The 14,730-nt window shown below is 39.6% G+C and overlaps 1 protein-coding gene across 2 annotated transcripts in view; it reads right to left on the bottom strand.

Moving 5' to 3' along the window:
- Window positions 1-14,730, bottom strand: part of LOC131063638 (peptide-N(4)-(N-acetyl-beta-glucosaminyl)asparagine amidase) — a 200,048-nt gene that overhangs the window by 147,011 nt on the left and 38,307 nt on the right. Inside the window, exons 3-4 of one of the 2 annotated variants that reach the window (XM_057997529.2) lie at window positions 9,646-9,694; window positions 8,491-8,573 (exon numbers count right to left, since the gene is read on the bottom strand). In XM_057997529.2, the coding sequence (XP_057853512.1) occupies window positions 8,491-8,573; window positions 9,646-9,694 (132 nt within the window). The remainder of the gene's footprint in view (window positions 1-8,490; window positions 8,574-9,645; window positions 9,695-14,730) is intronic. The other variant, XM_057997528.2, reaches the window with a different exon arrangement.

The following is a 14,730-nucleotide window of genomic DNA, read 5'->3' as shown; positions in this document are numbered from 1 at the left end:
GGAGGAATGATGACTGGGATGCCACCTTGCCTAATGCTTGTGACTTGGTTGATCGTCCTCTGTCCTTGATGTGCTTTGATGAATGATGTACTTCCTTTGTTTGACCAGGCTTCCTTATTGTCAAGTTTTCCTTCTCCAGTAGCATATCTCGCCTTGAAGTGCTGGCAAAGCCTTTCTTTGTCATCTTGTGGTAGAATGAGGATTTGAGGCTAACTTGAACTACTTGAACACCCCTAGTCTTCCAATGCTTCAAAGCACCTTGAGTCCTCCCTTTCTACTTGTGTGACGTCATTGATGATGATGGACTGGAAGAGGTCGTCCTTGTCCTGGCTTGGTCTCCTCCCATCTGCAAAAAAAACCAAAAGATGATTAAGAATACGTAATAAATTCACTTAACATAGCATTTTCTACCTTAAATCATCAATAAGAGTTATCAAAATGAAGTTCTCTTGAAATCCTTCCCAGGGACAGGCCCCATAAAATTTCGCCCTGGACCCTCTGGAAGGGTCAAGAGCGAAATTCTTGTTTAAGCTCAAATTCCATCATTTTATTGATTCAAAATGCCTCCAAGACAAGCATATGTTATCTTTCTCTTGTCCAAAGCCTAGGAATCCATGCCTTGACCTTCATCATGAGCAAGTTAGGTAAAATAGAGAATTTCGCCCTAGACCCTTAGGAAGGGTCAAGAGCGAATTTCTTCCCTTAGCTCAAGATACTCACTTCTTTCACTCACAATCCCCTCTAAGGCATGCTTGTGGCAATCTTTAAGCCCAATCTACCTTGATCACGGTCTTGGCCTAGCACAAATTTGAAAGAAAAAGGACATTTTGTGAATTTCGCCCTAGACAATCTGGAAGGGTCAGGAGCGAATTTCTAGTTTTAGGCTTGATCCTTCATTTCCTTTACTTCAATTCATCTTACAAGGCAAAATAACATCACTCCACCTTCAACCACGCCCTAGGAATCAAAGTCTTGGCTTCACACAAGGAGAAAATAGGTGGTTTGAAGAATTTCGCTCTGGACCCTTTGGAAGGGTCAAGAGCGAAACTCTTGACTAAGCTTAAATTCCACCATTTTATTGTTTCAAAATGCCTCTAAGACAAGCATATGTTAGCCTTCTCTTCTCCAAAGCCTAGGAATCCATCTCTCAACTTGCTTGACAACATTTACTTGGCCTCAAAAATGGTTAAAAGGAGAATTTCACTAAAAAACATGGCCAAGGATAGGACCTATAAGGGATTTCGCCCTGGACCCTGTGGAAGGGTCAGGAGTGAAATCCTTGTCCAAGCTTAGAATCTTCATTTTTGGAGGCAACAATCCATTCAAGGGCAATCCTAGGGGCATCCCTCAACTTCTCCAACCTTGGTCTAAGCTTAGCTTGGCATAAAAATGAAAGGAAAAGGGTGTTTTAAGGAATTTCGCTCTGGACCCTTTGGAAGGGTCAGGAGAGAATTTCTTATTTTGAGCTTATTCCTTCATTCCTCTCACTTCAATTCATCTTTGAAGGCAAGGTCACGCCACCTCACACCCATCCAAGCCATAACAACCAAAGACTTGACTTGCTTTAAAGGGAAAATAGGTGATTTTAAGAATTTTGCTTTGGACCCTTCGGAAGGGTCAGGAGCGAAATTCATGTTTTTGCTCAATACCTTCAAGTTTGAAGATCACCAACAAGTCAAAGTCATGCCTAAAGACATCTCCCATCTTAATTTACCCTAGCCCATACTTGACTTAGCATAAAATTGAGAGAAAAGAGTGGTTTTGTGAAATTTCGCCCTGGACCCTCTGGAAGGGTCAGGAGCGAAATTTGAACTCTAGGCTTGACTCTTCATCTTTTCAACTCCAATCTTCTTTGCAAGGTAAAAATACACCACTCTTCGCCCAAGGAACAAGGTTTGGGGCCTAAACATGGAAGCAAAAGAGGTTTATCAAGAATTTCTTGTTCTAGGCAAAATCTTCATCTTTCAATGCGTCCAACTACCTCTCAAGGCAAGAACATACCAATCTACCCTCCAACATGCCTTGGACACTAAGAACTTGGCCAGACAAGGAAGAAAATGAGGTCCATGGAGATTTTCGCTCTGGACCCTTAGGAAGGGTCAAGAGCGAAAATCATGTTCTAGGCTTGATTCTTCATTTCTTCAACTCCAAACCACCTCAAAAGCCAAAGACATGTTATCTCACTTCCATCCATGCCATAAAGACCAAGGACTTGACCTCCTCTAAAGGAAAAATAGGTGTTCGCAAGAATTTCGCTCTGGACCCTCTAGAAGGGTCAGGAGCGAAATTCTTGATCTTGAACAAAATCTTCACATTTTGATGCTTCCATTCACTTCCTAAGGCAAGAACATGTCAAAACCTTCTCAATATGCCTTACAAACTAAAATCTTGGTCTAGTCAAGGAAGAAGTGGGTGTCTTCTAAGAATTTCGCTCTGGACCCTTTGGAAGGGTTAGGAGCGAAATTCAAGTTTTGGGTTGATTTCACACCTCTTTCCTCCTCAACTCACTTCAAACTTGATTTAACCAATTTCTCCTTATCACCATCAAGTCTATTTGCCACTTACTTAGCTCAAAACAAGGTCTTTCCAATGTCCTAGGCAAAATAGAGGGTCAAATGAGGATTTTCGCTCTGGACCTAGGCCAAGGACATGACCTATAGGGAATTTCGCTTTGGACCCTTTGGAAGGGTCAGGAGCGAAATTTCCATTCTAGGTTTATTTTCACCATTTCATCGCATCAAACCTCCTCTCCAAGGAAAATATGCATCCAAGTCTTCCAAACCATGCCTTAGAAGCTCCAAACTTGGTCAAGTTAAAGAGCAAAATGGAGAAAAAATGAATTTCGCTCTGGACCCTTTGGAAGGGTCAAGAGCGAAATTCTTGTTTTGGTCAAAAATCCTCCATTCTTTCACATTCTATCAACTCAAAAGGCAAAGATACATCATTCTCCTTCCAACTACGCCCAAGGAACTAGGTTTGTGTGCAAACAAAGAGGAAAAAAGGTGTCTAGGGAGAATTTCGCTCTGGACCCTTTGGAAGGGTTAGGAGCGAAATTCACATTTAGGCTCAAATCTTGACTTCATTTCTCACATTTCTTCATCCAAACAAGTGTTTTGCCCTCAATAATGCCTGGGAATGAGTTAGTTCTAAGTTTGGGTCAAAGTAGAATGTCTTATGGAGAATTTCGCTCTGGACCCTTTGGAAGGGTCAGGAGCGAAATTTGACATTTTGGTCTCTCCGTCAGGATTCATATATGGAATATAACATTTATGTATAAGTTCTTATACTTCAAGTTATATTCCATATATACTATCAGGATGTTTGAGAGTGGTTTCGGACCTCCAACAAATTTCAGGATCAGGATGACATTCCAGACAGCCAAATTTCAGGACATTTGAAGATCAAGATGACATTCCAGACTTCATCACTCACCAATTTGACTTAATTCAGACCTTAAAGGATGATATTCACTCATCAAGCTTCATTGACCTCCTCAAACTCAAACAAGACACAATTAGCAACAAGAGCAAAACCTTGTCCTAAGGAAGACTTTCAAAGAAACCCTAACTTGGAGTACCTGTTGACTCCCCCTGGCTCAAGCAGAGCCTGCCATCCTAGTGATCCCTCTGGCAACACTCAGCATGCAAAGGCTAACAGACAAAACCCTAAAAACCTAGAAAACAAACCCCAGAAAGCAAAAAAAGTAGGGGTCCCCATTTGCAATGGGGCGATGTGTGAATACGTCACAACATCTAGCGCCACCTTGAATAAATGTTCCTGAACATTTCAGAGATAAAGACTCAGTCGACCCTTAAAACCTCTGGAAAATTCAACCCAACTTATCAAGAGATTAGAAAATGTACTCAAAATGGAAGGAGAATCCTTAACCAGATCAAGACACTTAGTCTTTGATTACCCAGGTGTGTGCAAGTGTATTCATTCCTCTCGACAAGACAATTATGACCTTCAGGTTCTGTGATCGGCTACGCAATATAACTAAACTTCATAAGCATCTTGGATAGAGCCTCGCTGCCAGTCAAACATCTATAGTCCCAACGAGGTTATCGCTGCAATCTCACAAACATTGCTCCATTGCCAGCCAGGCGTCCATAGCCCTGATTGAGTTACTCACATATTCCCATTAGCCAATTTTGATATTTCATTTCATTTCATTTTTTCTTGAATTTTCTCTTTCATTTTCTCATTTTTTCTTTTTGATATTGCTTTTTCATTCCGTCAATTCCTTTGGCTCGTAAGCAGTGAAGCTTACTAGGTTTTGAGGATTGCGGTGGCGCTGAAGCCAGACTTTAGATTTTTCACTAATCACAACTTTGCCTGAAAACCATAATGACTCGAAGTCTATTAATGTATAAAGATATAGTAATCAATAGATGTCGGCATCAAGACACAGAAGATGATTCTCTTCCAAGTCAAGCACAAGTCCTAATCAGATGATAAAGTTGAAGAAGAATAACCTCGGATTCAAAGCACTTCATAAATAGATATCTGAGAAATGAGTCTAACATAAGATCCAAGATAATGCCAATGTGTGAGCAACAACACAGACACCTTCCTCACAAGATGGAGGCTCCCACTCAGGACACCTAAACTAAACTAACCGACAACAAACCAACCAACAGACCGACCCAAAACAAACTAAGCTAAAGCGCACACCAAAAAGCAAACTGTCTAAAGAAAGCAAACAACTAAACTACCTAAGCCACTCAAGATCATGAGTCAAATGACTCAAGGCAAATTAAGAACAAGGCTCAAAAGACCTCTAAGCTAAAACACACGAAAGGAAAACCTACTCTAAAAGCTATATACAAGACTCCCAGACTCAACACGACTCAAAGAAGTGAAATATGTACATGACTTTACATGATTTCTCAGGCTGTGCAACAGAAGCATGGCAAAAGTGATGGTTCTCAGTCGAGCAAATTCATCCTTAAATACAGAAAAGCAAACTCTCACCATGCATTTCTCATACTCAAGCAAGTTTTCACTTAAAATGATCAACTAACGTAATTCGTTAGGACCATGATCAATCCAAATGCAAGTTTTTTTCCCAAAACCCCCATAATCAAAATCATAATAACTTTCAAGGCTAGGATTAAGGAAAGAGACAACCTGGCATATTTCAGGCTCAGATGGAACTGCCTTGTCGGAAGCGAGGTCACTGGCTGCTTCAGGAGGTTGCCATTGACGATGAACCATTCCACGAGCATCCACAATATGTTGACTTTGATTTGGAAGTTCCTCTTGAAACAAGCTCAGTGCCCCTTCGAATAGCTCAACATTCTCTGTTTTCATTGAGACATCTTGCATAAACCAAGCATCTTCATGGAATTTTGTGAGCATATCGTCAAAAAACAAGTACTCCCTGATGGATTGAGCCTCAAACATTTCCTCTAGTTGATCAAAGATAATCTCAGGTGATGTCTCATCCCCGAGCGATGTCTCGGGAGGTCACAATTGGTGATGGATCGCATCACTCACCATAGCTTGTTTATCTTGAAAAAAATTTGGCAGTGATTCCACTTGTGCTTCCTCTATATGGTCCTTCAGTGCTTCCTCAAATAGTATGATGGTGATGAAATCTTTAAGCCCCCCTTTGAATTGTTCTTCATACCTGGGCTCACTTATGATGATTCGTAGCTCTTCATTCAATATGTCAACTTGATTGTCCTCTTCAAGGATGCTACTTGAAACCTCTAGTATTTCATTCTCAAGGATTTCCTTCTGTAGCATGAGTGAGAATTCGTCAAGGAATGATTCATCTTCTCCTTTGATTGTTTGCTTGGCATTTTGATCTTCCCTTATTACTGTTTGAGCATTCTCAATTGCTTCTTCAACTTTCGTCACATGGTATTTTTCTTCAGGTGCAAGGCATGGTGAGCTATCCACTGTAATACATTGTTTATCAAGTGCATTTGTATCGTCAACGTACAACTAGTCCTCACAATCAGGTGCTGGAGCAATGTCTTGTTCATAGGTTCTCCTGAATTCAGCTGCGAGATGTGCACCCCAAGATCTGTTCACAATACACTCTTCCTTGGACAAAGTTGGCATTCCAAACTGATTTCTGACTTGATTGATGGCCATTTCACATACTAAGCAGGTAAATTCAGAGTGAGGTGCATTATGAATCCTACACCACAATGGAATTAATATGTTCTCTAAACGTATTTCACCATTCAAAATAAGCTGACTCTTGATCATCCACAAGAAGCTTAGAAGAGGATCTCTGCTTTCTGGGATGCTGAAACTGTCTTCTTCTGCTTCTGGCCTGGGGACATCCCAAAAGAAGATTTTTCCCTGCGCTGCCAATTCCATCCTTGATAACTATTTCAAGCAATGCATTTCATCATGTTCATTTGTCTCATGGATAGACACTGCCCTGGCCTTGCAAACTCGGACAATCGGCATGGATAAAGCTATGTATTTAATCTCCACCAAAGCTGAGGAAAATCAACTTGTTGCTCATTGTGAAACTGTTGTCGCTCCATCGAGAAATCTTTCTTTTTTTTTTTTAATTTTCTATTTTTCACTTTTTTGGGATTTTTTGGTCTTTTACTTTTTTTTTGGATTTTCAGGAATAAGAGAGATCTTGAATATCTCATATTCAAATTGAAAGCTCAACCGGTTCCAGCTGTGCAAAGCTCTTCCTTTCTTTGCAAGTCCAATTGATGACTCAGCGATCACCTTCCTTCTCTGTACCAGCTCTCGTTAGGCGTTGAAGATGGCTTTCCACTGATCTTCCTTGGATTCAAGAGTTCGCATTCGCCTTCATGCCATCCTAATTCTATCAGTTGTTCAGGCGTTTATCACGATCATGCCCTCCTTCTAGCGCCAATTCTATTGATGTGTCTTTTGTACACGACCAAACACAGAATAAAATACCTAAAGGTACCTTATCCTCTCTTGAACAAAGTTTCCCGACTGCTGAAGATCTCGCCGAAGGATCAGTCGGAGTAACTCCAAGGTTCCGATATGTAGGTTCTCTACGTGTGGTTAAGCTCTTTGCGGTACGATGTGATTTTGCTGGAACCGCAAGGGGACTTACTTTCGACGACCTGAACGTCTGATTTACTGGAACTCAAGTCCTATCTACTGGTTAGAAGATAAAGAAATGGCAAAAGGTACAGAGTTTAGCGAGTCTACTCTAAGACATAGAATGCAAGAAGATGGATGAATGACTAGGTGAAGTCCTACTGATCTGGGTCTCACCATCAATCAGGCTGAACAATTCAACACCAACTCAGTGCGATCTTCTAAGGGATGTTTCAAATATGTTCAAATCGTACACCATCAGATACTGATCACCATTCAAGATAATGCATGAACAACAGAGGTGTTACGACTCGGGATTAAGCTCGTTCTATGCTAGTTGACCACGCAAGGCGCACTTACCGTCAACAAAAGGCTAGTGGTTTGGACTAGGTGGATTCCACGCGAGTGCATTCAATAACTTCTTTCATTCAATTTAATTATCTATCATCTAAAATGAAGATTCAACAAGAGACCATGCACATTGCAAAGAAACAACACACTTCACCATAACTTCAATGAAAATGGAGTTTATTTACAATCAATGGCAACAATTTCTTGCCTTGTCCTCCTAATCTACTCTAATTGCTATTCTATCAGCTGACTATTCACTATTTCTAACTATTCACCGACTATTATCTATTATCCAACTATTCACCTTTACAAAAAAGGAGCTAGGGCTTTATATAGAGAACCCTTTACAAACAGACGGCTCTGATTGACTTAGAACCAATAGCTAGGATTACAAGATAGAAGCCCTAATTAGGGTTTGTTACAACAAACTTCCTTAGCCAATGAGAAAATTACAATCCAAGAGTGAGGACCAATAGGAAGCAAGGGTAGGTGCCTCGAAGTTTGTGTCGTCCTCGATGAGTCAGGTACATTGAATCTAGACACGCTGAGGTAGCATCCCAGTCATCATTCCTCCGGTCGGATTTGAATCAGTAGAAATACAAATTGTTAAGACAGAACATCACAAAACTAATGATGCAACTTAACTCTAGGCACAAAAATTCTGTATAAGATCATAAATACTTTTTCCTATTGAATTGCTGACTTCTGTAACCTCAGTGGTACAATAACGTTACATTTAGCCTTGAGATTCATGATTCAATTAAATTTGCTTTCAATCTGAGGTCCTGAAAATTATAAACAATCCAATGAGTGCAAGATTATTCTTAAGTAGATCTAATGAGAAAAACAAAGTGACTCTACAGCCAAAGAGTTAGTAAGATGCACACAATTTAGTACAAACTTTGCACATACAGCAAGAGCTATGGCATTGTTAATAAGATATAACAGAAAACTATACCAACTATCTGCATTTATTATATCCAGGTCTATCAGGTGCAACACATGAATCACTTAATTCAGGAATATGCAAAGAAAATATTTGATAAAAAATGATAAGGAGGAAACCAAGAAACCATGCAATGAAACCTGAAAGATTGTTTGAACCAGAACAACAACTGTAGAAGCAAAGCATGATCTTGCTCAGCTTTATCTGGCTTAAAGTTCCCTCCCTGAAAAATACATCATCACTCAAGCGCTCAGAATAATTCACTGATTATAAGGATTATGATAGTACTCCTATTTAGTTCCATATAAATAACCATTTTGAATACAAAAAAGATGAAATTTATTTTCACAATTACCATCACCAGGACTAAAATTTTCAACAAAACAGAAGAAATAGCAAATCCAACTAACAAAAATCTCCCATTAAAGGGATCAAAGAAAGCAACCATTTCAGCCACTGCTAAGAATTCAGAAAATACAAACATCTAGTAGTAAAAGAGCGACAAGAACATGGAATACATTCTAGTAGACAGTGGAAAAACATAATCTTATCTACTTTTACAAAGAGAATCCATGATGCAATCATTTAATAAATAAGAGTTTCTTAAAAATGCCAATGAAACTTTTTTTCTTGAAGGAAAATGTCTTGGATGGATTCTACTCTTTTTTAGTAACAATTCCCAGGAAATGAAATTAAAACATGGCATTTTGAGAAGTAAATTTGTTTGCTTATTTTCAATAATTTCCAAACTCCGTTGTCACATACCAAAAACAACATTTTGTGAGATATTTGGTTCATAAGCCCATTATTTATAAAGCAAGAAATATGACAATTCATAATGGGTTATTTTGTCTTAGGCTTATATTTTATAATATGGTCACATAATTAAATTGTACCTATTTTGTCATTGTATGTGTTGTAGAGTCTAGACATCACTCTATTGGGTATTACTATTTGATTAGTAACTTGTGTAGCAAGCAAAATTTTGTTATTAATATGAGTTTAGTCCTCTTTTTGCAATAATCATATCAATATAAGTATCTATTTGGAGAATTTTTCCAGCATTATTATTAGAATGTGCAGATGCGATCCTTTTCTTTTGAGTGTGCATGTCCACCAAGCCATAGTTATACCTTCTTTTGTATGCAGGTACACTTCAAGTGGTATCAGAATTTCACTAGACATTTGCATCCACTGTCAAGGCAAATGCAAACTGTGCTTACATAAAAGATTGAAATGCTTCTCTAGTTCCTTCCTTGAATAAATTTTGCATGCAAACATTTTATATTTTTTACCTTCATGAGTGAGCCTTTGCAAACTTTTTCCTTTGCATGCATTCTTTTCCTGTATTTTTCCATTGCACACAATTTTTTTTAGGATTCCCAAATTATGAGCATAGGAACCAAATAGCCCCCAAAATTTAAATTACTGAATTGCTATATTTCCTGCTATAAATTCAAAACTCTGCTTACAATCAGCTTGGCATAGAATTGAAGCCCTTAACTATGTACCAAGAATGAAGACAATGTTGTTCCCATAGGAATTTTTTGTATTGAGTAATATTTTAAGCTAAAACCGTATTATTTTTATTTGAGAGACATACTTGAATCCTTGAATCTCATGGTTATCCAGTATAGTTGTTTGAAAGGAGCTAAGTATTAGTCTAATGTTAATGCTCAAAAGAAGCTATATAGTAGTGTCATATGAATGCTTGTGAAAAGCTAAGTCTTAGTCAAATGCTCGTATAAGCCATATTTGTAAACTTTCGTCTATATTAGCTATAATAAAAACAAGAAAGAAATAATAATAGACTTTGCCAACAAGGACTTCCATTAAAGAAGCTTCACCTAAAGGAATAGCTAACTCCTCAAATGATAGAGGTAATCAAGTTAAATTGTCAAAATTTTAAGTTTCATCAACTATGGCATTAGTTTCTACTTGTTCAAGGGAAAAGTTTTTTTTAACAATTTCCAAACAATATTTCAGAATTTGAGCCTAAGACCACTAGAGAGGCACTTACCGATGAAGACTAGATAAAGGCAATGGAAGAGGAGTTGGACCAGATAGAGAAGAATGCAACATGGTCCTTGGTACCCAGACCGGAACACAAGAATGTCATAGGTACCAAATGGGTCTTCAGGAATAAGTTGAATGAAGAAGGCACAGTGGTAAGGAACAAAGCAAGACTTGTTTGCAAGGGATATGCTCAGGAAGAAGGAGAAGAATATGGAGAAACCTTTGCCCAAGTGGCTAGATTGGAAGGTGTCTGAATGCCACTTGCATTTGCAGCATTCAAAGGTTTTAAGGTATACCAGATGGATGTAAAGTCTGCATTCTTGAATGGAATCCTAGAAGAAGTGTATATTGAGCAACCGGATGGGTTTGCTTTGTCAGAAGATAGTGACATGGTGTGTAGATTACACAAGGCCCTGTATGGATTGAAACAAGCACCAAGGGCATGGTATGAACGGTTACACTCTCATCTTATGAAGATAGGATTTCAGAGAACAAGTGAGGACAACAACATCTACCTAAAATCTGAAGGTGATCAGATTCTGATCTGTGAAGTATTTGTAGATGACATAATCTTCGGAGGAGATGATGAAATGAGTCATGCATTTGCAGGTGAAATGAAAAAAGAGTTTGAGATGTCTCTGATTGGAGAGATAAAGGTTTTCATTGGTCTACAAATTCAACAAATGAAAGAGGGTATCTTCATTACCCAGTCCAAGTATATCAAAGAGGTATTGAAGACCTTTGGCATGGAGGAGAGCAAACCGGTTGGAACACCGATGGTGACCGGCTGCAAACTAACAAAGGAGGATGATACAGCGTTGGTGAATGAGAAGGAGTACCTGTCAAAGATCGGTAAGTTGCACTATGTGGTGCTCAGGAGACCGGATATTGCTCATGCAGTAGGCATAGTGGCTCGTTTTCAGAAGAATCCAAGAGAATCTCACTTGGTAGCGGTAAAGAGGATTCTTAGATATCTGAAAGGGACAATTGATTATGGATTGTGGTATCCATATAATGGTGACTTTGATCTCAAAGTGTTTACCGATGTAGATTGGGCAGGTAATGTGGACGACCGGAAGAGCACAACCGGTGGAGCGTTCTTCCTTGGTGGAAGACTAATCTCGTGGACGAGTAAGAAGCAGAGCTGTATTTCCCAGTCTACAGCTGAAGCGGAGTATGTGGCAGCATTTATGAACTGCACTCAGGCAATCTGGATGAAGCATGTAGTGAATGGCTTCAAAGTGACTGTATCTAAACCGGTGAGTATTTTCTGTGATAATACTAGTGCAATCAATATTTTCAAAAATTCGGTATTGCATGCTAGGACCAAGCATTTTGAGCTCAAGTATCATTTCTTGAGAGAAAAGGTTCAGAATAAAGAGGTCGTATTAAGACATGTTTCCAGTAAGGAGCAGCTAGCAGACATATTCACTAAGACCTTACCGAAGACTACATTTACCTATTTGAGAGGTGAATTAGCGGTTCTGCCCCTTCATGAAATAAATTAAAGATGTGTGCTCCACATCAGTCAAGTACTATAGTGTCAAATCTTACAGGATTGATGTGTTGAAGGATGCTACTCCACAGGGGGAGCAGCATAGTGGAGCTTGGAAGCTTATGCCTCCACTTTGGAATTGTTGTCAAAGGGGGAGAAGATATACTGTTTGGGGAGAAGATATATGATGGAGAAGATATTGAGCAATGTGCACACTATTCAGTCCAGGTGGTGGTGGTGATCTTTTAAGTTGAACCGGTATGTGTCAACCCGTATATATATTTTACTAAGCAATGATTCACTGAGTATTGCCATCAATGCCAAAGGGGGAGATTGTTGGCATATGGTGATGGTGTTGGCATATCATGAAGCGGTGATAATGTATGTTGTCATTGATGTCAATAGGTGAAACGGTATGAACCGGTGTGAAGACTGGAAGCGGCTATAGCCAACCGGGTTGGAGTGGACCAGTGTCGGGGTTCACAGTGTGACTACCGGTTTGTAGTCTCAGTTTAGCTCGAGGGTTTCCGGTTTGGCGATTTGGCTTCTGCGGTGCAGCCGATGATGTTTTGTGATGAGTTAGTTAAGAAATAAGGATGAGGATCTAGATGCCACGTCAGTTGTGTGCACGTGAAGGATTTCTTTGAGGATCTTGCGCGTGAAGATCGAATGCATTGAATGTCTACCTCGGGAATGTGCATTTTTCTTAGCGGTGTGTGAAGAACGTGTGATGGGTTACTGATTTCCAGATGCGGTGAAGATTGGACGATGCAGAATGACTTGAGATCTGTCTTAGATCGTTTCATTCGATGTAATTCTTTTTGACGGTCAGGATTGGACCGCTTGTAATTGCAAAACCTAAATGTTTAGGGTTTATGCTACCGACCTAATTGTTGTCTATAAGGTCGATGATTTTTTTTATTGTAATGGTTGGCAAAAGTTGTGTTTATGTCCGTGTGTTGGAGATTTGATTCTTGCCAAACCAGAGTGAGGAATCTGCAGAGTGTGATTGCAGAAGAGAGGCACTGAAAAGGATTTGCCTTAGCAAGTAGTGTTGTTATCAGATCGGAGTTTTACCTGTTATCTTCTAACCATTTCAACAGAAGGAAAATCCCTTGACCAAGTAGCTTTAACAGACTTTGTTGTAAATCCTCTAACCAGGTGACTCAAGTTCATTGAGTGCTTTAAATCCTCTAGCAAGGTAACCTTTAACAGGGTATATAGCCATCCCTTAACCGGGTGATCCTCAGCCGGATCGGTTCCTAACAGAACCTTATTGTAAAGTCTTTAACCGGACTACGCTCCTAACAGAGCGGACTTCAAAAGAGTTCACAAACAAGCTTGTGGGTATTCATCCCCAACTGGTGTAGGATACATAATGCCGTCCATTTAGAATTATCTTGTGCTATGTGCAAGACTGTATTAGACCAAGTATACAAGAGGGTCCCACGAACATTGATTGTAGAAGAAATTGAAGACCCAGAAGTTGAAAGTTCTTCAGAAGATGAAACTCTATCCGACACATCAGTGGAAAGCCAAGAGGTCCAAGAGTCAGAAGACCAAGGGAATCCAATGTGGACATTAAGGTTCGATGGATCTAAATCCAAGCAAGGATCTGGAGCTGGCTTTGAATTGATCAGTCTGTCAGGAGAAACCTACCTTGCTGCCCATAGGCTACAGTTCCCTTGCACCAACAATGTGGCTGAGTATGAATCTTTAATTCATGGGTTATTGTTAGCTATCAGAAAGAAAGCTAAAATACTGCAGGTATATGGAGATTCAGAAATAGTAATAAGGCAAATCAGAAGGCAGTATGTGTGCCATGACAAAAGGCTGACTAGATACCGAAATTGAATTTGGGATCTCATTGAAAGTTTTGAGGCCTTCAATATTAAGTCCATATACAGACATCAGAATCAAGTGGCTAATTCTCTTGCACAAGTCGCCAGCTCTTTGGTACCATTAGCTATGGAAGGATTGAAAAAGTTCACAGTAGAGCTGACCTCAGTACCTTCAGTCCCAGACAACATCACCAACTTTCAGGTTTTCGAAGACGACAAGCACATATTGGATTTCTTAACCAACACGGATGTCTTCCTAGCCCAAATCATTGATGAAGAGGAAGTGGAAGGAGCAGAATTGGATGCAAAAGGAGTTTTGAATTTGAAAACAAACACTATTCCAAAAGGAATGGTGGAGTTAAAAAAAATCTTTGATCCCGACAAATTGAGGAAGATGAAAAGCCATAGCATGGAAGGAAATGCGTGCGACACAATCAATGTTGGTGATGACAGACAGGTTAAGAATGTGTTCATTGGGAAGACCTGTACTTCGCAAGAGAGAAATGGTATCTTGAAAAATGTAAGAGATTTCCCAGATGTCATCGCTTGGAGCTATGAAGATCTCAAGACGTATGATACTGCAATCATCACTCACACAATCCCTTTGAAGCCAGGAAGCAAACCTTTTAGACAAAGACAAAGGCCGATCAATCCTTTACTGGAACCTTTAATATATCAAGAGGTTAAGAAGTTGCTCTCAGCTAAAATCATCTTTCCAGTAAGACATTCGACGTGGGTCACCAACCTGGTTCCTGTCAGGAAAAAGAATGGAGAGATCAGATTGTGTGTCGATTTCAAAAATCTCAATCGAGCTTCAGAGAAGGATAATTATCCACTGCCATCGCTAAACGAAGTATTGCAAATTGTCAACAGGTCACAAATGACGTCATTTCTGGATGGATATTCAGGTTATAATCAAGTATTGGTTGAACCCGAAGATCGATTGAAGACCGCTTTCACTACCAAGTGGGGAACATTTGCATATAAAAGGATGCCTTTTGGACTTATCAATGCCAGGGCCACCTTTC

The sequence above is a fragment of the Cryptomeria japonica genome, chromosome 4, assembly GCF_030272615.1.
Source record: "Cryptomeria japonica chromosome 4, Sugi_1.0, whole genome shotgun sequence".
NCBI lineage: Eukaryota > Viridiplantae > Streptophyta > Pinopsida > Cupressales > Cupressaceae > Cryptomeria > Cryptomeria japonica.
The sequence above is the reverse complement of the archived record's forward strand: the minus strand, read 5'-3'. Positions and strand labels throughout refer to the sequence as shown.